This window comes from Dama dama, chromosome 9, assembly GCF_033118175.1.
Source record: "Dama dama isolate Ldn47 chromosome 9, ASM3311817v1, whole genome shotgun sequence".
NCBI lineage: Eukaryota > Metazoa > Chordata > Mammalia > Artiodactyla > Cervidae > Dama > Dama dama.
This window is the reverse complement of record NC_083689.1, coordinates 34,293,186-34,318,810: the sequence shown is the minus strand read 5'-3', so window position 1 is coordinate 34,318,810 and position 25,625 is coordinate 34,293,186. Positions and strand designations below refer to the sequence as shown.

At 40.9% G+C, this 25,625-nt stretch overlaps 1 protein-coding gene across 7 annotated transcripts in view; it reads left to right on the top strand.

The window, feature by feature from the left end:
• The window catches only part of SNCAIP (synuclein alpha interacting protein), a 154,114-nt gene that overhangs the window by 93,141 nt on the left and 35,348 nt on the right, over positions 1-25,625 (top strand). For all 7 annotated transcript variants that reach the window (XM_061150917.1, XM_061150915.1, XM_061150913.1 and 4 more), the window contains 3 exons: positions 17,125-17,993; positions 19,587-19,766; positions 25,319-25,432. In XM_061150917.1, the coding sequence (XP_061006900.1) occupies positions 17,125-17,993; positions 19,587-19,766; positions 25,319-25,432 (1,163 nt within the window). The remainder of the gene's footprint in view (positions 1-17,124; positions 17,994-19,586; positions 19,767-25,318; positions 25,433-25,625) is intronic.

The window sequence follows — 25,625 nt, the reverse complement described above, 5'->3', positions numbered from 1 at the left end:
TCCAATGAGTCAACTCTTCGCGTGGGGTGGCCAAAGTACTGGAGTTTCAGCTTCAGCATCAGTCCTTCCAATGAACACCCAGGACTGATCTCCTTTAGGATGGACTGGTTGGCTCTCCTTGCAGTCCAAGGGACTCTCAAGAGTCTTCTCCAACACCACAGTTCAAAAGCATCAACTTTTCAGTGCTCAGCTTTCTTCACAGTCCAACTCTCACATCCATACGTGACCACTGGAAAAACCATAGCCTTGACCAGACAGACCTTTGTTGGCAAAGTATTGTCTCTGCTTTTTAATATGCTATCTAGGTTGATCATAAATTTCCAAGGAGTAAGCGTCTTAATTTCATGGCTGCAGTCACCATCTGCAGTGATTTTGGAGCTCCAAAAAAATAAAGTCTGACACCGTTTCCACTGTCTCCCCATCTATTTCCCATGAGGTGATGGGACCAGATGCCAAGATCTTAGTTTTCTGAATGTTGAGCTTTAAGCCAGCATTTTCACTCTCCTCTTTCACTTTCATCAAGAGGCTCTTTAGTTCCTCTTCACCTTCTGCCATAAGGGTGGTGTCATCTGCATATCTGAGGTTATTGATATTTCTCCCGACAATCTTGATTCCAGCTTGTGCTTCTTCCAGCCCAGCGTTTCTCATGATGTACTCTGCATATAAGTTAAATAAGCAGGATGGCAATATATAGCCTTGATGTACTCCTTTTCCTATTTGGAACCAGTCTGTCTTTCCATGTCCAGTTGTAACTGTTGCTGGTAAACCACTTCCTAATAGAGCAAGAGAGATCTTAGAAAAAGAAACACATGAAAAATTAATCTCTCCCAAGCACCACTGTAGAATTATCTGTGAACTTCTTTGAAAGAGATCTCAATATAGTAAAGTTTTCACCTTCCCTTTCTGAAAGAACTGAGCCAGTTTCAATGAGTTCCATGGGCATTCAGATGTAGAAATAGTCCCCAGCAGCCCCCCAGCACTGCGCCCCCCCCACCCCAGCCCCAGGTCTTTCGTGTTTCAACAACCTAGCAGGAGTTGGCTCCAGGAGCCCTTGCAGATCTCCATTGTTATGATGATCTTTTCGAACCCTTGGCAGCAGAAGACACATTGGCTCCTGAGAAAAGTCTACATCTTCTGGATGGGGGAACTTTCCCCTAAACTTCTAGTGACTGTGAACATACCCCACCCAATAGAGATGTGTCTCTTTGCCTTTAAGTCTGTTAGGCACTTTCTGTGTAAGCCGTCAAGTAGTAACATCCATCCTGGTATTAACAAGTCTTTGATGAGATAGATGTTCTTGGAGCCACTCGTTCTTTTATTTATTCATTCCCCAAGTAACTTGTGTGTTTTCTGTCCTATGCACTGAAGACAGGGTAATAAACAAGGTGTAGACAAGGCCCTGTTATCAAAGCACTTACATCCTGGGGGTGACAGACAAAGGCAGGCAAATGAATACACAAACCAGATCATTCCCAATAGTGATGAGGTGATGGGAGGCTTGTGACAAAGTAACTTATAGTGGGGAAAAGAGAAGAGTTTGGGGATCAGGGAGTGTTCCTAGGGCCCAGACATGGGAAAGCCAGTGGAGAGCATTGAAGCCAGAGGAACTAGCAAGTGCAGCGCCTCTGAGTCAGAAATCAGCTTAGTGGATGCAGAAGAAAAAGAAAACCAGTGTGGCTGTGGAGGGGTTGGGGGGTGATAAAAATGAGGATGAGGCCAGGAAGCCATTCAGGGAGGGTCAGACTCTACAGGGCCCTGTGAGTCAAGGAACTTGGAGTTCAGGTTTTATGCTAAGACCTCTTAAGAGCACTGCCAACTGAATCCCAATTTTTCTAAATTCCTATTACCTGGAAGGAAGCCTAGAGTCATAACTCTCAGTCAGAGAAGGATCCCTAAAAATCATCTAGTTTAAAAAGGAGAGAAAGTGAGAAAGAGCAGATAATAAAAGCAGATGGTTACAATGTTGACAGTTGATGGATGTGGGTAAAGAGTATACATGTGTTCTTTGTACTTTTTTTATTCTTTCAACTCTTCTGTAAATTTAAATGAAAAATGTTTTGATTATTTATAAGTGAGTTTTTTAAAGGCTAAAAGTAATAAGAATGTAGTCCCAAATCCATCAGATCTTAGAAAGTGATGGTTACTATGCTGATGGGATCATCCAAGCCTGTACTTCATCATGTTAGTGGCGGAGAGCTCACAGTCTGACAAAGCCACCTATTCATAGAGATTAATTTTTGTTCAGCCAGAATTAGTGGTTAATTTTTGTTCAGCCAAAATCAGCGGCCTCAGATGTCCATCCTGATACCTGATTTTTTCCTTTGGAACCTTACAGAAGGACCGTTCCTCCTGGGCAAGAGTGTTGCCACTAAGCGTTTAGAGATGGCAGTCACCCTTGGTTTTGTCTTTTCCAAATTAAAATCTCCCTCCCCAGTTTTGAGTGTATCCTGCTCATGCTTCTTGCTTTCTTGTGGATGTTTCATTTATCAGCATCCCTCTTAAAAGTGGTGCACCCAGAACTGCAGCTGAGGCCTCCCCACGTATGATCTGATCAGAACCTGTCAGCCCCACTGATCAGCCTCAGAATTTAGCACATTCCTTTCCTGCCACCCCTAGTGGGCTGCAGAGGCACAACCAGTGTCTGTCCTTTCTGCTTGGTTTTCCAAGTGTCCTGAGAAGAGCAGGAGTTCAAATGAACCCTGCTGAACCCTTGGAAGCTTCTCCGTGAGACACACAGTCCAGGGTTACCCACTTTTCATCCCTGGACCCTGTGCCAGCTCCACATGGACTCTGAAAATGCAAATGGCCAAGTGCTGCCACAGGTCTGGGGCAGACTCCCTGCGCCTTCCATTTGCTCACTGACACCACGAGTCTGCTCTGCGTGCCCTTCCCATAGCCAAAGGCATGGATTCCTATTAAAATCTGTATTTTCCCTCACAGGGTAATACTGTCAACTGTGCTCCTCCAGGGGAATCTTCCCAACCTAGAGATTGAACCCAGGTCTCCCACATCGTAGGCAGATTCTTTATGCCTATGAGCCACTGTATGACTACATAGAATTTTTGTCAGCAAAAGAAGTTTTGAAAAGAAGTGTAAAGAAATCGAAGATATCAGAGGAAGGCAGGATGAAGAAGAACAACTAGGGCTTAGAAGCCTGAGAACAAACTTTGGTGTGTTTGGAGTTGTATTACCGAGCTCTCCCGGTTATGTCTGAGGTGTGCAGTGTACCAGGTGTTAGGCAGAGTCTTCTGTACACAGCTTATTTGTCGTTGGAATAATTCCCTGGTGGCTCAGACAATAAAGAATCCGCCTGCGATGAGGAGACTAGGGTTTGATCCCGGGGTCAGGAAGAACCCTGGAAAAGGGAATGGCAACCCACTCCAGCATTCTTACATGGAGAATTCCATGGACAGAGGAGCCTGACAGACTACAGTCCATAGGGTTGCAAAGATTTGCACATGACTGGTCAACTAACACTTTACACTTTTACTTTCAAAATAATTCTCACAGGGGAGACTATAGTAATGGTCTTTTTATTGATAAGGAAAATAAATGCCCATTTTACTGACTAGGCAACTGAGACTCACAGAGAGCAAATACTTTGCCCAGAGTTCTGCATCTGAAGGCAAGTCTACTGACTGCAGAGCCCCTATGAAGTTTAACAGTTGAAGAGTTGTCACAGTCTGAGGAACCACGCATGGCTAGTGGTGTGAGGCAAGGATTAGCACCAAGGATGTTATGTCTGAAAATTTTGCACCTATAAGAGAGAGTTATTTGTAAAACAGTTGCATGTTTTCTCTGCTTAATCCCTGTTCCTCATGTAGGGAAGGACGACAGAACAAGGCAGGGAGTGTTAACTCTGCTCTCCATTTTCTCCATATGAGGATTAAATGCGTTAAATCGACATACGGTATTCAAATCAAACATATTCAATTTCATTGACTTCGAGTTTCTTTTAATTAATTGGACACTCAAATACACATTTGTTTCAATTCATGGTTTAAATGTCTCGTGATTCTTACAAGTATGTATCTGCTCAGCTCGTATAATTTTCTTTTGAAAGAAGGCAGATAAATATTAATGCAGTTTTGCATCTGAGAACTTAGTTGTGCTAAGGTTGGGAAACTTGGTTATGTAACAGTAATAAATGGCCCTAGGGTGTGTTTGAGAAGAGACACTGAAAGGATTTCAATACCTAAATAGTAGAGAAGATCACTGGTATGATAATGAGTAAAGAAAAATCATACCTTTTAAAGTTAGTATCTGGTAAAAGTAATTTTGGATGTTTATTTAGAAACATTATGAATTTGCTATATTTTTAGCCCTTGTGCATGCAAATTTTGAGAAAAACCCTGAATGTTTGAAAATCCATGGATTTCTAAGATTTTTCAAGGATTTTGGCTAGCACCAAAAATAATACATTGACATGAAATTTATCCTCTCAGTGCTGCTGTGGTATAGCTAATGATGCTAAACACATAAACCTCCTGTTTATATATTATTAAGGTTTCATGCTAAAAGCATGAAAACGAAGGTTGGTACAGCAGTTTAAATTGAAAGCCTGCTGACTAATCCATTTCACATGCTCTAATGTAAAATGTACTCAAAGAATTGGGGAACAGATTTGTTAAGATCTCAGTCAAGAAAATGACGCTTCAACCTGATACAGCAAAGAATCTGACATTTATGACAAATGTCTATTTAACCACAGTAAAAATTTACATACCGTAAAGCATGTAGGTAGGTATGTTAGTCATTTTTTATTTTTCTTTAACAAAATTATAATTATAAAGCTGACATAATTCATTTTTAAAATGGTAAGTAAAAGCTACAATTAACCATGCCACCAAAACAAAATCGCTATATTTCTCAGTAGCATTTTTTCATGAGGCGTATTTTTTTGTATGGTTGTCAGCATGATGTAAGGGCCATTTTATCCACTGCTTTTTTCTGCTCTTACAAAATGTGTATGGCCATCACTTTGAATGAACCACAGATCTTAGGAAAACAGAGCTGCCCCCTCTGTCTGCTTTTAATCCGTTAACACTTATGGATTAACACATAACCCCATATTTAGCTTACGTTTCTGAAAGAAAGAGTATGAAGTCAGTACTGGGAAAGATAGGAGCAGGGGGGTGATAGATAAGTTAAAAATAAAACTCTTGTCAAAAATAATGTAAAGGGCTGGCAGTGGCAGAGATTAAATACATTGCATCTTTTTCCTCCTCTTTACTTGAACATTTCTTCCCTTTGCTTAGCCATGGAAATAAGCCCTGCAGCTCCCTGACTATCTAGAAGGTTGTGGAGTTAAAAAAGTCAGGAATGAGGCAGTGTCAGAGAGAGAGAGAAAACTTCAGGGCAGAGACCCAGTCTCCTCCCCATATTTTGGTTTTACTGAACTCAAAACAGGTGGAGAAATCTGCTCTTGGTAGTAATGAGTTCAAGGGGATCCCAGTAAGGAAGGGTGAGGAGTCAGGGAGATAAGCATCGTGGCGGGAGGTAGGGGAGGAAATGAAGCCCAGGGTCGGGGGGAACTGGTACAGAACCCCGGTGCCTTTGACCTTGTGCAGCCCCCCCAGGTGACTTCCTCCTCAGAAGTCACTCCATCATAAGGGAAGAGGGATTTTCCATGCCCAGCCTTCCCAATCAATGCGATGGTATGACTGGGGAGGGGAGGGTCATTACTGGTTTTGGAGCTTCTCAGCATCTCAGAGAGCACCCCACTTCTGGCTGAGAGCTTATCCTTTTTCTTTTGTCTCCCAATGGGCTCGCTCTTCCTATTTAAAGTGAACAGACGCGCTTTGTCCACTTAGCTCCTTTGCCCTGACTCTTCCCCTAAGAAAAAATTTGAAAGTCTTGTAGTAGAAACAGGATACTAGAATCTCATAGTTGAAGGATTCTCAGAGGGAGTAAAGAATCACCTACAAAAATCCAGAGCCTTCCACGGCACTGTTTGCTCGGGCTCTTGCGTCTCACGATGCGACCTGGAGCCAGAACCAGCAGGGTCAGCACCACCTGGAAGCCTGTTAGGAAGGTGGACTCAGCCCTACTCCAGACTCCTCCATCAGAATCTGCATCCTACCAGGCTCTCCAGGCCAAGCCTTTGTGCAGACGCAGGTTTGAGAGGGTGAAAGTGAGAGTCACTCAGTCGTCTCTGACCCTGTGTGACCCGACTGCATGGACCATACGATGCATAGACTTCTCCAGGCCAGAACACTGGAGTGGGTAGCTGTTCCCTTCACCAGGGGATCTTCCCAACCCAGTGATCGAACCCAGGTCTTCCGCATTGCAGATGGATTCTTTACCAGCTGAGCCACAAGGGAAGCCCTCAAGTTCGTGAAGCACTGACTTGCACCACCCTTACATTTCATCTGAGTTAACAACCATGAACTAGTCTCACTTCCTTCTTCACCGTCAATCCTACCATCCCACGTTTCCACCAAGTAGGCACAAAGATGTATTTTTAAATATAAAGTTGGACTTCCCTGGTAGCGTAGTGGATAAGAATCTGCCTGCCAGTGCAGGGGACAAGGATTCAGTCATTGGTCCAAGAAGATCCCAGATGCCACAAAGCAACTAAGCCAGTGAGCTGCGCCTACCAAGCCTGTGTGCTATAGCTACTGAAGCCTGTGTGCTTAGAGCTCTTGCTCCACAAGGGAAGCCCCCACAGTGGGAAGTCTGAGGACTGTGATGACAAAGAATAGCACCTGTTCTAGCAAAGCAGTGAAGACCCAGCACAGTCAAAACATAAGTAAATAAATAAAATAATAAAAAGGTAAGACAGACCCTTGTGTTCTCTGTGGAACCCCCCTAAGAATACCCCATTTCTCTTAAAATATAAACCAAACTCCTTTTTGTGGTCAATAGAAGCCTCAAATGAGTTGGCCCCTGACAACCTTGCCTAGCTCCGTCTCTGCTGTCCTTCACCCTGGCTTACTCTGCTCTAGATATGAGAACTATGAAACCTGCCAGATTCTGTCCTGCACCAGACATTTGAGGATGTGCTTCCTTCTACCCAGATCTCCACAAAAATCATCTTTTATCCTATATTTTCCCATCAGGAGAAAGATGAGAATTGTAATTCTCATCTTACCCTCAAGTAATTGTCTTCTTCTCATTGTCAGGCCTTGGCTTAGGATGTATCATTCCATGATGAGGCTTCTCATCTATTCTTTGTTCCATCAGAGCAATTTGCATTTTGTAACTTCTCATTCGTCTGTGTCTTGTCTGTCGGCTTGCCCTCTGCTGACAATGATTATGTCTGTTTCATTCCCCTCTGTACCCCTAGAACCACGCGTTTGCACAGAGAACATTCAACAGATGTTTGTAGAATGAATGGCCCCTGTAAGAGGCTTTTAACATTCTACCAGTTACTTTAGCACTTCTGAATAAGTGTTATTCTATTCTTGTATCTCTTGCTTATACTGGAAAGAAATTGCTGCCTTTAACCAGTTGAAGGAATGGGCAGCTGAATTCAGAACTAATTCTCGGTGATAAGATGACTCTAAATTTAGGCTGATGCCACTAAAGATAAACAAAGTAGGGAAATTCTTCCACTCAACTGTTTCTAAGAAAACTTGTTATTAAAAGCCATTTTACTAATGTTACTTGATAGTCAGTGGTTACCAAAATCTATAGACAGAGTGTACAGTTTGGGATTTAGACTAAAGTGAATCTGAAATGAGTACAACCAGGTTTTACTACTGGTGTCTAGGATTCCATTGCCCACATGTGACCCAAATTAAAAAAAAAAAAAAATGTGAACCGAATGTTTAGGGGATGCTTTGTGTTTTGATAAGGCAGTTCTGTGGTATTACGGAAAGAAAGTTGAAGTCCAGGAATCTCCGTCCTGGTTGAGCAGTCAGCATTGTGTGTAATTTTCCACATAACGCTTAAAATTCTCTGAGTTCTCATTTATTTTCAAGTGAGAAAAACAGAGGCACCGATCACCCTTTGCAGTTGCTGTGAAAACATCTAGTGAAATCATACACTTGCCTTGTAGTCAGAAACATAGGAGGTTTTACACCAACATATGTTGTTAGCAATTTAAAGATGGAGGACATTTTAGGAAAGTTCTAATTAAGAAACAGCATTTGGAGAGGTTTTTTTTATTTTCCGATCATTTATAACAGTGCCTGAGAAGTGTGTACTGAGCTGCAATAGACAGGGAGGCACGTGGCTCTCCGCTAGGCGTTCTCCTGGCGGAGCCTCTGTCTGCACTTTGCTGCATTCCCTCTTACCTGCTCTGTTCTCTCCACAGCCTTGTAATGGAGAGCTCTGCCGGGGGCCCCACCAGCTCGGGTGGGCAGACCCTTGTGAAAAAGGAGCCTGCAGGCCAGGCTAGTTCTTCCTCCCATTTCTCCACCCTTCCAGACCTTTCAAGTGCTTCCCCCTCAAAATGGCACCAGAGTTCATACACTTACCACTTTTTTCTGGAAAATGAAGTTCATTTAACGTTTAGTTTTAAAAAAAAATAGAACACTTGGATCCTTAAGATGTGTACACCCTTTTCTCTTCTTATATCTAAAGCTGTATTCCTAATGTGGATACGTGACTTCATACAGAGAACACTTTTTACTGATGGCATTCTGGGAGCCAGCCATCTGTTGGCGCTGTCGATAGAGGGTAGAGGATGGGGATTTTTTTCAACCCCCATCCCCTGCCCAGCCCACTCCCTCTGCCTCTGGTTCTCTTAGCAAGGAGCAGTCTCTCGGTGTTTCCTGGCCTTGACAGATCAGCACTGTAAAACATCGCCACCTTCAGTTAAAACTGGTGAGCGTGGTTCTGCACTTTCCAGAAACCATGCTGAGCAAGCTCTCCACACTTCTCTGCTTGCTGAGCCTTTGTACCATGCCTGGATGTGTATCTCTCTCTACAACTTAGCACTGAGAGAGAAAAAAAAAGGAAACCTGGTAATGGGCCTCGAGTGGATACAAGAGTTAATCCACTCAAAAGGTTTTGCTGATGTCAGAGTGAAGGTCAACATGCTTTCCTGTCTGACTCTTTGAGACCCCATGGACTGCAGCCCACCAGCCTCCTCTGTCCATGGGATTTCCCAGGCAAGCATACTAGAGCGAGTTGCCATTCCCTTCTCCAGGGGATCTTAGAGACCTGGGGATCTTCCAGACCTGGGGATCGAACCTGAGTCTGCTGCACTGGCAGGAGGTTCTTTACCACTGAACCACCTGGGAAGCCCTTTCAGGTAACAGAATAACTAAAACCGTGTACTTTCTTGAGAATCACCCATTGCTCTTTATAGGACCCATATTTTTAAAGGTCCAAAGATTTTAAGTAGTAAAAATATTATGTCACATTTCTTGACAGAACACACATCTTTGGTGAAGAAGTATCTTTTCTATCCAGGTAGTAAGAGATTTTGAGTATTTCTGTGAGTTTTCACCCAACAAATAGATGTGTTCAGATGGGGCACAAAGTGATGTGAGCAGGTCTTGACAGTTCAGGGCAGGGCTGAGAATTACAAAACCGGAATCTGACACTTTCTAAGCTGTTTGGTGTCAGCAGCCACTTAAATTCAGGAAGTTGAGAACCAAATCAATGAATCTTTTCCAATAATATTTTAACATCTCAATGTGAATAAATCTTTGGTTGATATTTTTATAAGAAAATCCTTTGTACTTTCCCCTCAGCCTCACAACATGCTCAATAAAGGGTCTGTGGCACCAGTGAAAGGGATGAGCAGACAACTCCATGGGAACGCTCCAGAAACATGTGTTCCTCACTCCCACCAGCTGTTCCCAACATCGTGGCCTGACACAATACTCCAGATTCAGAGTTAACCCTTTCTTAGTTCAGGTTCCAATCTAGTCCTCACGGATGGTACAGAGAGCACTCAGCAAGTAATCTTCAGTCAGGCTCCGTATCCTTCTTCATTTGTCATGAGATGATGTAAGTTACCTGTCACCACTCTTTAGAACTTGAAGTGTTTTTGATCAGTGGGCCCACAATGAATTTCATTACATTGGATTAAGGAAACGTGACTCTAGCATTGACCCTCTTGATCTTTCATTGATATCCCTCTCTTAGGTATAGAAATGGAAGGAAATGGCCTCTTGGAGGACTTTGAAGTCATGTCCTTGAAGATGCCTAGGTTTCCAGTAGCTGTAGACGGGAAGTGCATTGTTGTGTACATGTTAAGGCAATTACAGCTAAAGTTGATCGTTTTGTTTCTCAAGGAAACTAGTATTCCTTTACCTTTTAACAATAAATAAGAAGAGAACAGTATTTTATCATAAAGATACATTCCTTTCTCTTCTTGATGTCTAAAGCTGATTTTCTAGTATGGACACATAACTCCATATTTAGAAGTAAAATAGACATTTTGGGAGCCAGCACTGACGTTCAGTCTCAAAAATTGGATCCACCGTTGCAATCGCAAACTGTACATTATCTTCCTAAGAAAATACTAATTTATCAGTCCCAAGAGCCAAAGAGTTGTTCTGTGTCAGCAATCAGCTTAGCCTCATAATTATAAATTTGTGAGGATCTGTTGAAAGACATGGATCCAGAAGAATTATAGTGTTTCATAGTGAGTCACTCAGAATAAAGAGCCCTGTTATTTGTAGACATTCCATACAGTCATAGAAATTTAGAGGTGGATCAGGTCTTAGCCATCATGTGTCTAACCCCTTTATTTTACAGATGAAGCAATTTTGGCTAGAACTTAGGAAACACATGAAAACACTTTAATACGTAGCACATCTTCAATAGCTTTACCAAGACTGTCTTTGAAATATTCAACACATTCAGTTTGTCCAAAATGTGGGCAAGGGTGACTCACTGTGACAACTCATGTGTATGTAGTATACGTTGCATCTTTGGTCTAGCATATTCCTTTGTACCTTTGTCCCCCCTGCCCAACACCCTCTCTCCTCCCTTCATTCATTTATTTTTTAAAAGGTTTAGTCCTTGGTCCCTATATCTGTGACATGCTGTGCTTGAGAGAGGGCTGTTATAAGCAGATTGATTCATAAGCAGTCTTTGCCTTTGAGGGACTCTCAGTGGAGAAGGTGAGACAGATGCTTAAGTGAATTGTTGAAACAGAGCTTTATACATGCCTGACTCTCAGTATGGGCAAGTATATCTCAGGGCACTGAGAAGCAACGGACAACAGTTATCTGGGAAAGTCAGAGGAAATGAACCAAGGAGGTAACACATGAGGGGAATCTTGGCAGATGAGCTTCCATCTCAGACAGAGAAGGCAGCAAAGGCATCATGGGAGAGGGGTACTCGCCACAAGGAAGGAAAATGAAAGAAGGATACGGGACATCCAGAAAGGGTGAGTTTAGTGATGGAAAGGCAGAGGAAAGTTAGTGATGTGGGAATGATGGTGCTGAGATGAGAAGATAATTAGAACATAAAGAATCCTCATGAATTTAGCTACTATCCTGAAAAAAAAGGTTCATCAAAACTTAGTTGTTCAAGTATTATTTCCACAACATGGGTTCAGTTCAGTTCAGTCCAGTCACTCAGTCGTGTCTGACTCTTTGCGACCCCATGGACTGCAGCACGCCAAGCCTCCTTGTCAATCATTAACTCCTGGAGTTTACCCAAACCCATGTCCATTGTGTCAGTGATACCATCCAACCATCTCATCCTCTGTCGTCCCCTTCTCCTCCTGCCCTCAATCTTTCCCAGCATCAGGGTCTTTTCCAATGAGTCAGCTTTTCGCATCAGGTGGCCAAAGTATTGAAGTCTCAGCTTCAACATCAGTCCCTCCAATGAACACCCAGGACTGATCTCCTTTAGGATGGACTGGTTGGATCTCCCCGCAGTCCAAGGGACTCTCAAGAGTCTACATGTAAAGTTTTCTCTGCCATTTTTGTTTTACCTGTAAACCACTTGTATTATTATTTTAAACTTGTTTTTCTAAGACCACTTATTTTTAGCATATTTGTTTTTAAGAGAAACTTTAGGTCAGTGTTGTAAGTGGAAAATCATTGTCATAGTAAATTCAAGGACATAATTAAAATGGAATAGAAATAAAGCATTTCTGTGAACTCTCTGCTTATGAAAGTCTCTGAGGTAAAGGCCCGCAGTCTCATTATTCTAAAAGGAGTTTGTAAGTTTTGCAGCAGAGTTAAAATCACTGTAGCGTCTAACAGAGAGTTCTTAAATTAATTAAGAAGAATAAAGAGTTGAAAGGTGAGAAGCTCGCTTATTCTTTAAATCAGAGGTATTTAGCATGGTTTCTGTGCACTGGGGTATTGTTTTAGGCAGTATAAGGCCACTTCAATGTTTCTAAATTAAGAAGTGAAAAAATCAGACTTATCTGAATAGGGGATCAAAAAGGAAAACCTAAGAAATAGACAGAAACCTGCACAGACTGTGGGAAGGTCTGTGTGGTCTAGTCAGTGTGATAAGATGAAGCAAGGGACCAAATTAGAGAAGGACTGAGGATCAGGCCACAGTAAGACTCGCTGCCAAACGGGTGAGGGCCAGGGATCATAAAAGAGAAGGGTTCACATATAAGCGGTATCATATGGTATTTGTCTTTTACTTACTCTCCTCAGTGTGACAGGCTCCAGGTTCATCCACGTCACTGCAAGTGGAGTTATTTCATTATTTTTTATGGTCATGTAATATTCCATTGTGTGTATTACCACATCTTCTTTATCCATTCATCCATCAGTGGACATTTAGGTTTCTTCCATGTCCTGGCTATTGTAAATAGTTTTGTAGTGAACATTGGAGTACGTGTATCTTTTTGAATTATGGTTTTCTTCAGATATATGCATAGGAATGGGATTGCTGGATCATGAAATCTAAAAGAAAAATGGTACAAATGAACTTTTTACAAAACAGAAATAGAGTCATGGATGTAGAAAACAAATTGTGGTTACCAAGTGGGAAAGGGAGGGAGGGATAGATTGGGACATTGGGATTTGACATATATACATGTTATATGTAAAATAGATAACTACTAAGAACCTACTGTTATAGCACAGGGAACTCTACTTACTACTCTGCAATGACCTATATGGGAAAAAATCTAAAAAAGAGTGGATATGTGTATATGCACAACTGACTGATTCTGTTGTACAGCAGAAACTAACTCAGCCTTGTAAGTCAACTATACTCTAACAGAAATTAACTTTAAAAAAGAGATAGAAAGATCAGTGATGCCTTGGAGGTAGTTTTCTTGGGAGCCAGAATACATGGTCATATGATTCAGGAATACATTTAGAGAAGATGGAATAGAGAGAGAGAGAGTGTGTGTATGTGTATGTGTATATATTGGATAAGGAAGTGAAAAGGAGAAAGCAGGCCAGTGTGGAAGGTGATAAAACCCCTGGATCAGAACATTCTACCTGTTACACATACTTGTGTGATGTAGGATCACGTTAGATGCTTGTTGAAGACATGGTGACCTGTAAATGGTCAGCAGGCAATTGGAAATACCCTGCTGGAGGTCGGAGACATTCCAAATGCCAACTAGATTAGGAGAGGGAATTATGGTCTATAAATCAGCCTCAAATGCACTTCCATTTACCTACTGACCATTTAGAAAATGTGTGCCATAATCAGGAGGACTGGTTTAAGGTGTATTTTACATGTTTCCTTTCATAAGATGTTGAAAATTAATCCACTGTACCAAAAAGTCACTGAGAACCTACTCATATAAAGGAATTTTCTGGGTGCTTTGAGGGATAGAGAGAAATTAGACACAGACTGTATTCTTACAGAGCTTGTAAAGATCTCATAAGATAATAGATCAAATTGTCAGAGATTTAAAGTTTAACATGTGAAGTGTTTATTTATGATTTCCAGGAAATAAATTTAGCCTAAAAGTCCTCCTAGTAACCATAATTAGTCTGATCTTTGTTTCCATGCATTATAAGAAATTTATTATGGTGTTGGCATAGAACAACAATATAAGTGGAATTTTTGGTAGACTTATTGAATTGGAAGTGAAAATCTTGTCAGTTATTAAGGGCAATGATGTTATGCTTAAAATGCCCATTTTCCCAGCTTAGGAGAAAGAAACTAATTGAGTTTTATCTTTTGTATATAAACAAAATTTTACTTCTCAGACAAGTATATGGTAATAAATGAGAACATTCTCATGAAAACTTGTCATCTAATCCATTTTTCCTAACTGGGTTTTTTTCCAGGAAGTCAAGACAGAGACTAAAAAGCACAGATTTCACTCTCAGCCTTAAAAAAAAAAATCATAGGTTTGAATAAGGAGGACAACAAGCCTAATGTTGATGCCCCTTCTTCAGTTTCTAGGCTCTTCTGTGGAAAGAAGTGTTTTCATAAGATTCAGACAGAATTCATTTCCATAGAGCATTCTTAATGGCCCCTGTCAGAAGAAAACAGCTGGGAAACATATGGTATCCATTTCCCTGTATCACTTGGAAAAAATTTCACATGTAAATAAAGCCAACATAAAAGAGTAGCCCTTTGAACCCACAACCTTATATGATACATAAATACATTGGTACAATGCTCTCGTTGTACTGGCCCACTACTTGAAAATTTTTTTATTACATCCTGAGATTCACATTATCAAGAAGTTCCAAAAACATGAAGGTAGTTGGCAATATATTAGCAAATGCTCTCCCTAATAATAAATGTACATCTCAGAAATGTTAAGGAATATATATATATATTCTACTATAAGCTTTTCAGATAATTGATGGATAAAATTAAAGGCATATTTACATATTATAAACTCTGTGTCCACTGTTTCTCTGCTCTTTTAAATAAGTAAGTAACCATGTGTTCTTGAAAGGAAGAGTTAAAGGCTTGGCAAGAATTTCTGGCAGGCATTAATTTTTTTAGCTTTACATTTTATAGGGCAAAAGGACATATAAAGGATAGAAAGACTTTGAAATTTATAATGGACCAGTTGGAATTAGTCTTTGCCTTTGCATATTTACATTTCATAAATAACTAGAAAATCCAGCTCTCATTGGTGATTATCGCTCCTCTGAGTTTATTAAAAGGACTTTGGTTCCCTGTGAAATTAAGCTGTGAATCCCTCTGAAGGATGCTTTGGGCATTTTTAAAGAAATTTACTGTGTTGTACAGAGTGAGATTCAAACTCAGATACTAGCATTTGTTAATTGTCTGCTCTGTGTCAAGAACTGTATACATGTAAGAACCAGAGTTAGCTAAAGGCAGAGGAGCAGCAGCTTAAGAGCATCTAGATACCTCCCTTCCCGTCTGGAATATTCTCAGTTAACGCTTGTTTCTTACTAGACAGAATCCTGGCCTCATTCCACATCTGACAGTGTTCTCGTAGGTTCCCGAAAGTCCTCAGAGAAGGATCGCTTCGTGCAGACCCTCTGAGACCACAGGCAAAGTTGTGGTCCACCGGGGGGAAAAAACTCACCCACCAATAGGTATCTCGCATTCAGGCTTAGAACGCTCACTCTCATCTTGTTTTGACTCTGGAACTTACCTGAATCCTTTGAGAACACATTGTAATAGGAAGAAGAATGGCCAGATCTAAATTTGGGGAACTTTAAATCATTAGTATGCCACTTTCACCCCAAGAATCAGTGATAGCAGGGGCTATTGCAGAAGTTACAGTCCTGAATATACCCTCTTCTCAGGCTCCTTTAGTGTCTGATTGTGCTGTGTGTGTGTGTACTCAGTCACTCAGACCACATGGACTGTAGCCTACCAGGCTCCTCCGTCCAAGGCATTCTCCAGGCAAGAATACCGGACTGGCTTGCCATTTCTTCCCGCAGGGGGTCTTCTCGACCCAGGAATCGAACCCCCGTCTCTTGCATCTCCTCTATTGGCAGATGGAGTTCTTTACCACTGCACCACCTGGGAAGCCCATTTTTGGGTTGTGCTCGCTGGCAAAGAACAGACACACACAGGTGCCTCGGTTTAAACACTTCCCACCTGCTACCGTTCTAGAAGAGGAGACAGAGATGGGAGATGCCGAGTGGGAAGGCATATCCTGAAACCTCACCCCTTTGGTGGAGGATGGTATAAACTAAGTGGGAAAGGAGTAAGAGTCCATAAATCAGTGGCCTGCAAGTTACCAGGGTGCAGGGTCATCTGTCTAGTCAGAGGAGTGTCCCAGAGAGGAAGCTGTATCATCAAGCCCGAGGGAGGAGGCCATTGCTCGGTCAGCCTCTGAGGGGAGGCAAGGGCAGCTGGTCATATGAGGCTCCCTGTGGAAGGAAGTGGTGCTTAACTTTCACCTCTGGATGTGTTGCTGTTTCGCTTGACACGTCATCCCAACCAGACACTCAAACGCAGACTATACAATCTTTATCTGAACTTTGCACAGAAATGAGAAGGGGGAAAAAAAAAATACTGGTCTGCCTGCTTCACCCTCCCTTTGCAACTTCCTCCTGTTCATTTCCAGCTTTCCAAACGATGGAGGGCAGACTCTAAAAGAGCATGTTCCCTTGTGACGTGGCAGTGTGTTATGTTGCTGGTCGTATGCCAGAAAGCACCATCAAATGCCCATGAGCTGTGGTTGACTTGGATACTCAGTCTAGGGTGGGATGAACTCCACTGTGGCTTATCTCCCACGGTCCAGCCAGTCTTGACCATTCCATGCCTTCCTGTTCTTTCCTTGATCCATCTAACAGATCACCTAGCGAATCACTCAATAGTTCTCAGTTTAAGTTTGCCCAATATTAAATCATTTACCCCTTCTTTCTCCAAGACTTCATGAGCTCTAAGGGTATACCTATGTGTGTGTGCACACACACACATATGCAGGTACATACCTTCTCTCCCTGAATTAGTTTGGAAGTTTATTAAATGCAAAGGATCCTGTCCTCCAATTCTGTTTTTCAGAGTGGTGACAAGTATCAGCATACTGTCAGGGAGGTATAACCACTCAGGGAATAAAACAGAGTGTCTGTCTGGGTTTGTTTTCTTTTACTGTTTGCTTCTACTATTATTACTACATGAATTAATTCTGAGCCAATACATGGTAACTTTCTTTTAGCATTCACTGTTTTTCAAGGGTAAGTACAAACTGTTTTATGGTCTACATTCTCTCTTAAATTGTTCCTTAATACCCAGACTTCCTTTGAGCACAACTTGAGTGGATCGTGTCTGCCTACATGGCCTTGCTGTTTTCAGTGTTTCAATTTAATAGTCCCCTCTCAATTTATTTTAAAACAGTGTCTAGCTCTGGCTGGAATTGTGGTGTCTCAACTCTTATTACAAACACGCAGAAGCCCACAGGAATCGCCGATGTGTATAGTAAGTTCCGCCCAGTGAAAAGAGTGTCCCCCTTGAAACACCAGCCAGAGACTCTGGAGAACAATGAAAGTGATGATCAAAAGAACCAAAAGGCAGAGTACCAGAAAGGGGGTGATTCTGACCCAGGCCCCCAGCCCGAGGAGCTCGGCCCCAGAGCTGGCGAGGGCAGCCCCCAGAGGAAGAGCACGGAACCCAGCACCCTGCTGGGGGAGCTGGAACATTATGACCTCGACATGGATGAGATTCTCGACGTGCCTTACATCAAATCCAGTCAGCAGCTGGCCTCTTTCACCAAGGCGACTTCGGAAAAAAGAATTTTGGGTTTATGCACAAGCATTAATGGCCTTTCCGGCAAAGCGTGCCCTACAGGAAGTGCCGAGAGCTCCCCGTCTAACATGACACCGTTTTGTGTTCTTTCTCCTGTGAAAAGCCCTCACTTGAGAAAAGCGTCCTCTGTTGTCCAGGACCAACAGAAGCTCTCCCCTGAGGAATCAGAGAGTTCTCCTCCTCTCGTTAAATGTGGCTCTGCTTATGAGCCTGAAGACCAGGGTAAGGACTTCCTACACAAGACCTTCAGTGATCCTCACAGTCGGAAAGTTGACAAGGCTATGGCACCAGATTGCCAGCTCAGGGCCTTCCATCTGCAGTCGGCAACAGACCCCAACCCTGAGGAGCAGGTTGGTGGCATGAACTGGACCAGCTCCCAGGGACCCGAAGAAAGGAACGAGTACCTGAAAAAGGTGAAAAGCATCTTGAACATTGTTAAAGAAGGGCAAATATCTCTCCTGGTGAGTATGAACTAATTCAATATACACACTAACCATCTAGAACTCCAGTTTTGTCAACTCCGTTCACCAGTAACAGAATGATGGTGCTTTTGTTCCAGTTTTTTGCAATGGCTTTTGTTGGGCGATGTGACTTTGGAGTTTTAAAATTAAAAGTTAGGTGGTTAATATAAGGAAAAACAAATGGCTATAGAGGGAGTGTTATTTCACTTGAACTGTGCATGAATTCAACTGTAATAAGGACACAGTCTCAAGTAAAAGCAAAACCCAAAAAAGCCCAGCACTTTTAAAAATATGAATCTTAATGTCTTTCCTTTTGCTTTTCAAATGGTCCCCAATGCTCTCACTGAGTTATTTGTGGGGATGTCAGTTCCTTGATGATGGGGAACCTGCCAGATACATGAACAGAGGGTCTTCTGTTTTATCCTGATCATTATTCAGAAGACTTGGACCAGGACGTTTGAAAGCATTTGCAGATAGAGACTTACCCTAGAGCTTGATTGCCCTCTGACCCACATGGAGTTTTTATTTAGTTCCAGGTCTGCATGTCTAGGGAGCATGAAGAAGCTTTTCCAGAGACTCTAGACACAGAGTAACATGATGTAAGAAAAGTCTGTTCTGCTTAGGCTCAGAGAAAACTAAACTGAAATCACATTCCATCTGCCTACATTGTTCTTTCCTGGCTTCCAGACATGGATCAAACAGTAGTAAGCCTGAGCTGACACTGTGGTGTTAATTAAAGTCTCATTCAAGGAAAATCATCACATCTTGGCCATGTGATTCTACTCAGGGTAAATCTGTGCATAGATAAATATAATGCACTTGGTCTATTACCACAAATTTTAGTGTTATAATAGGATGATATCATTGAACAATTTTACTAAGTCAAGTAAATTTTTTTTTTTTTTTTGTCTCTTGAAAATGTCTTTTCCATTTCTCCTGGCTCTTCCTGTCTGGTTCATTCCTTTCTTTTATCTTTCCCATGTTTTTATGTTTCCTAAATGGTAACACCTCTCAATTTACCCGACAGTCTTTATCAATGAGTTATGCTCAGGGCACTGAACTTCACTCGAGGTGAAGAAACCAGAATCCAAGTAGAGCTTCCAGCTGCCCAGGAGTTTGTTTAGGGGTGAAGGTGTCTTGAGGTACCCGGGGGAGCACAGACTACAGCACCCATCATGAGGCTTGCCATCAGAGCCAGCTCTCCAAAGCTCAAGGCAAAGCAGATGGTTATGACAGGTAGTTCATTCATTCAACAAACCTACCACAAGGAATAAAGCAGAGTCTGGCCCTCAGAACGTAGCAGGAGTGGAGGAGACAGACAGGAAACCTGCTGGTTACCATAAGTTGTTAGAAAGCTGGCTTGGAGCCTCTACAGACTCGTTGACTCATCTTGGTTGCCCGTCTCCCATGAAAGTAAGTCACTTGAGCATTCCTGTGCTTTCATAGCAAGGAATTCTGACTTATTACAACCCCATGACTGTCACCAGGGCTTCTGGAAGCTCATGTCTTCTTCCCAAGGCCCAGAGCAAAACCCCCACAGCTTCTCATTCTGTTTTATTGACTTAAGTTTTCCTGATCTTACTATGTGTACAGCCACACCTAGCTGCCGACAATCTAGACAAAATTCATGACGAAAGTGGAAACAATCTCTTACACGTTGCCGCATCACAGGGACACGCAGAGTGTCTGCAGCACCTCACTTCTTTGATGGGAGAAGACTGCCTCAACGAGCGAAATGTGGAGAAGTTGACTCCAGCAGGCCTGGCCATCAAGGTGACTGGTTGGGGACTGGGCCCTCCACATGTTCCTGTCTTGTAAGATTTCTAGTAAACTTAAGTGTTAGAGTGGAAAGAGAGTAGAGTGATGTTCCAAGCAAACAGCAAGTGAACCTACTGCATTTAAAAGGTTAACCCTCTCAGTCACTAACTGCTTTGAGATTTTCAGACTATATTCCAATTTAGGGTAAGCATCAAAACAGCTAATAAAGAGAAAGGAAAATGGTCTGTTGCCATTTTAAGAGCTTTTGTTATTCATGGTGACTGAAGTTTGGATTCTTAACCACCCCTGGATCTATGTGAGGCTGTTTCATTTTTTTTTTCCTAATGTGAGTATAGATGAGCAAGACTAATGGGGAAGAGGTGTATGGTAAGACATGCTAGCCTAGCACTCAGGAGGATTTCGGATAATAAAGTGGACCTCTAATGGATTACATCTGAAGTTGAAGTGTCTGCAGTATCAGGAGTTCTTTAGAATATCGGTGCCGAGTTTGAGTTTGGCTCTCGCAGAGCACAGTATGTTATCTGTCAAAAACTAGGCAAATTAATGCTGACTGGGATAGAGTTAAAACCTAGAAACAGTGATACAGGAAAATGTGGTCTTTTATAGCACTGTAGTGAGTGCCTCTGTAAAATGTAACACATCACTAGAAGGTTAGCTATTAAAGTAAAATTACTTTTAAGATCTTTGGCAAATAAATGTGGAATTCAGTCACATTTATTAAGAAGCCAGAAGTGAAGTGTAGGGAAATATAATACATCTTATGCTTCTGCATTTGTACTTTGCTTTGCTTAATAGTTATGGCTTCTATAAGCTGAATAATCATAATTTTTACAAATAGAATTATATTGAAATATACTAGGGGAACTTGCTAGTTAAAGTCTGTTTGTGAATTCACTAAGGAACATGTTATATTTGAAAAGCAATTTCCTTCCCCTGTATACCTCTTATGCAAATCCAAATTTTTGTATCTTCAATTTATTTATTATTCAGCAAAGTTTTACATTATTAAAAAGTTGTTTTCTATTGTGTTTAATGTTACTCAGTGATTAGGTTTTTTGATGATATAAGAAATCCATGACCCAGTGGATAGATGTCATTTTTCTTTACTTGGCAATGATGCTATGTCAAATAAGAGCTGAACTGCCATCAAGAAAAAAGAAAAAACAAATGTGAGTGAAAATTCAGTAAAGTTAAACAGTGTTTTTGAGTCCACCAGACATTGTTTTAAGGTGCTGGCAAAACAAATGTGAATGAGACATAGTCTGTTTTCTTAAGGAACTGATAGCCTGGTGGATAAGGCAGGTGAGTTACCAGTGCAGGATGGTGAATTCAGGATCTAGGCCCATGTCAGAATCCTGGGGGAAGGCAAGAATTGGGTTTGGTAATCAGTGGGAATGTCAGTCATGACTAAAATATTCTTTCAGTGCCAGTGATTGCTGACATCTACCTTGTCATTTTAGTATTTATAAAATACAGTGCTCATTAGTTTTCCTCACTAGTGGTGGGTTTTGAATATATCTTAACTACATAATTGTAGTTAAGTCTTCCCTAGTGGCTCAGACGGTAAAGAGTCTGCCTGCAGTGTGGTAGACGCAGATTCAATCCCTGGGTCAGGAAGATTCCCTGGAGAAAGGAATGGCAGCCCACTCCAGTATTCTTGCCTGGAAAAATCCCATGGACAGAGGAGCCTGGCGGGCTACGGTCCATAGCGTCGCAAAGAGTCGGACACAACCGAGAGACTAACACACTCACATAATTGTATAAAATTTGTTAATTTGTGTGCCCAAATACTTGTTTTGATAGAGTAAGAATCTTCAAAGTAGAAAGGTACCTAAGAAATTTAGTGGTCATTAAGCCAATCCTGGTAAAACTCCTTTATGTTATTCATATTAAGTGTTCATTTATTCTTAAACTCCAGTCAATAAAGGTTCTCTCTAATGCAATCAGCATGCAAACTTAGTAAAAAAAATTTTTTTTCTGCTTTAATGAAGAACATGCATCAAACCCATAGGACTCAAAAGCTCTTATAGTTTTGCAGTCTCAGCCTTTTCATACTTTACTTCTGGACAATGATCTGAAAAATGGAAGTGTTCTTTTATTCCTTCATTTAATCTAGAATTTACGAAAGCGGTAAATACAAATATTTTGTAACACGTGCCTTGCCCTTTGGCGATCCTGTCCTGACACATGTCCTGCCTCAGTCCATTAGTGTATTGTGATGGACATTGATGAAATTGAGGGAGTCCCAAGAAGTCATCATTCTTCCATTTTAAGACCTTGTTTTGAACACTGGTAACTAACTGGTGGTGATTCACCTCGTTAAGCACATTTTGGAGAGCCCTGCTGTCATTAAAGACAAACAAACCTGGTACAAATGGGCAGAAGTTGCTCAGATGATATGACTTGGCTGACAGGAAGCAGAGTCAGAGACAGGATATCAAATAAGAAGATTACATTAGAAAAGGGGCTCTGAAGTCATACCAAAGCTAAAGAACATCTCCCCCCACACTTAAACTCCTTAAATGGAACATCATAAATTCTTGCCAGCTCCATGCAAAATTTATTGAGTGCTTTCTGGGGGACCCAACACTAGGTACTGTGGGAGTTCAAGGTATTATTAAGTGCCGTTTGGGAACAGTTAAGCAAAATAATTGTAAAGAAAGTTTCAAAAAGGTGAAAACAATCTGTTTTCTAACATGGAGCCAAAACAAAAATTCAGAATCTAAACAGATTTGTAATGAAATAACTTTAATTCTCTTTTAATTTCTGAATAAGCCCAAAAACAAAATGCTGGTCTGGTGAGAAAATACATAACCTACTGATACTCCTTTTTATTTTTTTTGATACTCCTTTTTAATATACAATGTGTGACCCAAAGCTCAGGGATGTTAGCAAGTAAAAATTTCCAACTAGAACTTAATAAGATTTTTGTTTTGTTGGTAGTTCTATTAATGACAAATGATATGGCTTTCAAACTCATGGTAATGATATAATATTTCCTTTTACTTCTCTGGCAACTTTTTATTTGTTTAAATGTTTCTTCTTCGATGAACTAAGCCTAACACACCTAACAGAACATTCTGCCCAATAGCAGAAACATGCATTTTTTTCAAGTGCACATGAAATATTATCTCTTATAGACCATATGTTGGGTCATAAAACAGATCTCAATAAATATAAAGTAATTAAAATCATGCAAAGTGTTTGTCTTTAACTATAATGAAATGCAATTAAGTATTAATAACAGAAGGACATGTAAGATACTCACAAGTATATAGAATTAACACAGTACAAAATAATCATTATATCAAAAGAGAAATTACAAGGAAAATTGTTAGCTGTTTGGAGATCAATGAAAATGCAATATACCTACATTTAAATATGCACCTAAAGCTTACTTAAAGGGAAATATATGTTTTAGTAAATGCCTGTGTTTAAAAAAGAAGGAGAAGGAGGAAGATCTCAAATTAATAGCCTAATCTACCTCACAAAACTAGAAAAATACTAAATTCAAAGCAAATAGGTAGAAGGAAATCTAAAACTTTTCAAGCAAAAATAAATGAAATAGACAATAGAAAAGCAGTAGAGAAAATCAGCAAAACCAAATTTGGTCTCATAAAAAAGCTGCTTAAAAATTAGCAAACCTTTAGTCAGACTAACCAGAGAGAGAGAAGACTAACTGCTATTACTAAAATCAGGACTCTTGTCTCATAGTTCTGCATTCTGTGTTAATACCCATTGATGTAGATTGTCTTGCTCATAGATGCTCAGCATGGCTCCTTTTCCTTTCTTCATTCAGAGGGAATGAAGCGCATTGTATCAGTGGGTTGTTTTGTTTTGTTCTTTAAATTCTCCTAAGAAACACTGCATGCTCAAATTGTGTAATTTAAGGAGAGGCCATAATGAATGATTTATATGCAAAAGGAGGGTAAATGGATGAGGTGTAGGTATAGGGAGCATGTGAAGGAAAGTACAATATATTGGGGTCAGTAACAACCAGAGCACATTTACCACTCCAGAGCCTAAAAGGGCAGGGGAAGGACCTGAGATAGAGAGGATTGAGTAGAACTGCTGACTTTTGACCTTTGACTGGTTGATAGGACTCAGCAGACCAGTGGCAAATCCATTAAGGGGGAGTTGGGAACAAAGGGAACCTTAAACACTCTCTGTTTTCCTGCTACTGCTTTCCATCAGCCAAACCCAGTCAAAAGCCAGGGCCCAAGGGAATCAACCCATAGACATCAGGCTCCTTGGGCAGCAAGGAGAGAAGAAATGGGAGGAGATAGAGCTGAGTGGGGCACGGGGAAGCTATTCAGCAGGTACTAATCATGCTAGATGAGTGTTCTACATGAGATTAGCTACAAGTTGACTACTTGAAATTCCAGAGTAAGAGAAGAATGAGCGGATTACTTCCCCTGTCTTATTTTCAGTATAGGCTTCCCTGACTTCACACTCACCATAGTTCTTTTCTCCTGGGCTAAGATCCCACACTGTGTAAACCAGGAAAGCAGCTGAATGTTTCATTTGTCTTCTGGAGTTATTATGAGGATCTAAGATAGCATTTTAATATAAGATAACAGGTATTGTGTGCTTAGGAAGCTGACATGCTTCGCCTCATTTAATCTTTACAGTAACTCCATAAGGTAGCTGCTTCTAACCCCTGCTATTTCATAGATCAGAAAATTGAGTATCAGAGAGATGAAGAAGCTTATTCAAGGTCTTGTAACTAAGTGGTGGATTAAGGATTTAAATCCAGTCCAAAGTCTGGGTCTTGATCACTAGGTCGGGTATGTCTCAGCTGTCTTCCTGGTTTGCACAGTGTGGGTTTCAGCATAGGAGAAAAGGTCTCCTGTGAGCATCAAGTCAGAGAACGCTCCTTCAGTGAAAGTAGTATTGGGATTACTTTCCTTTTCTTCATTTTGGACTCCTCACATTCTAACTTATCAAGAGAAAAAGTCAGTTCTAAGAGTTAATGGATAAATAAATTGTAGTATATTCATGCAGTGGAATACTTCTTGGCAATAAAAAGAAATAAGCTATCTCCAAGCAGTAGCTTATGTAAATAGAAGCATTATGTAGGTAGAAACCAGATGTTAAAGAGTGCATATTCTCTTCTGCTGTGATAGGAATCAGAGTGGTCATGTGGGCAAAGCGGTATGAGAACAAAGGAGAGGTAGAAATGAGGGGGCAGGGGTGGAAATGTTCTATGTCTCGATTGGAGTTGTAGTTACCGGAGAATATACTTGTCAAAAATTCAAATTGTACTTTTAAAAGAGTACATTTTATAGTTAGCAAATTATACTTTAATAAATTGATTTTAAAATAACTGATGAAATTATGAGAACATATTTAAGTAAAACTATGCAGTTGATTTAGAGTAAAAATTACTGATCACAGGTATGGTATACATTTATTATAAATGAGTTAAACCAGAAGTAAAAGCTAAAATTCATGTGATTTTTTTTCTTGGTAAAAATGCCACTTGTGAGGTAACTTTTAAACTTAAATTACCTTCAGTTTCTTTTTTTTTTTTCTTTTTAATCCAGAATGGTCAGTTGGAGTGTGTACGCTGGATGGTGAGTGAAACAGAAGCCATTGCTGAATTGAGTTGTTCTAAGGATTTTCCAAGCCTTATTCATTACGCAGGTTGTTTTGGTCAGGTATGAAGAAATTTTTAATTATTTTCTCTTTGCATACTGTGTAATCTACCACTTTTTAAATTTTTAGTATATCAAAATCCAAACCTAAAAAATCATCAAAGATGTATTCAAAGATTTATGCTGCTGCTGCTAAGTCACATCATTCGTGTCTGATTCTGTGTGACCCCACAGATGGCAGCCCACCAGGCTCCAG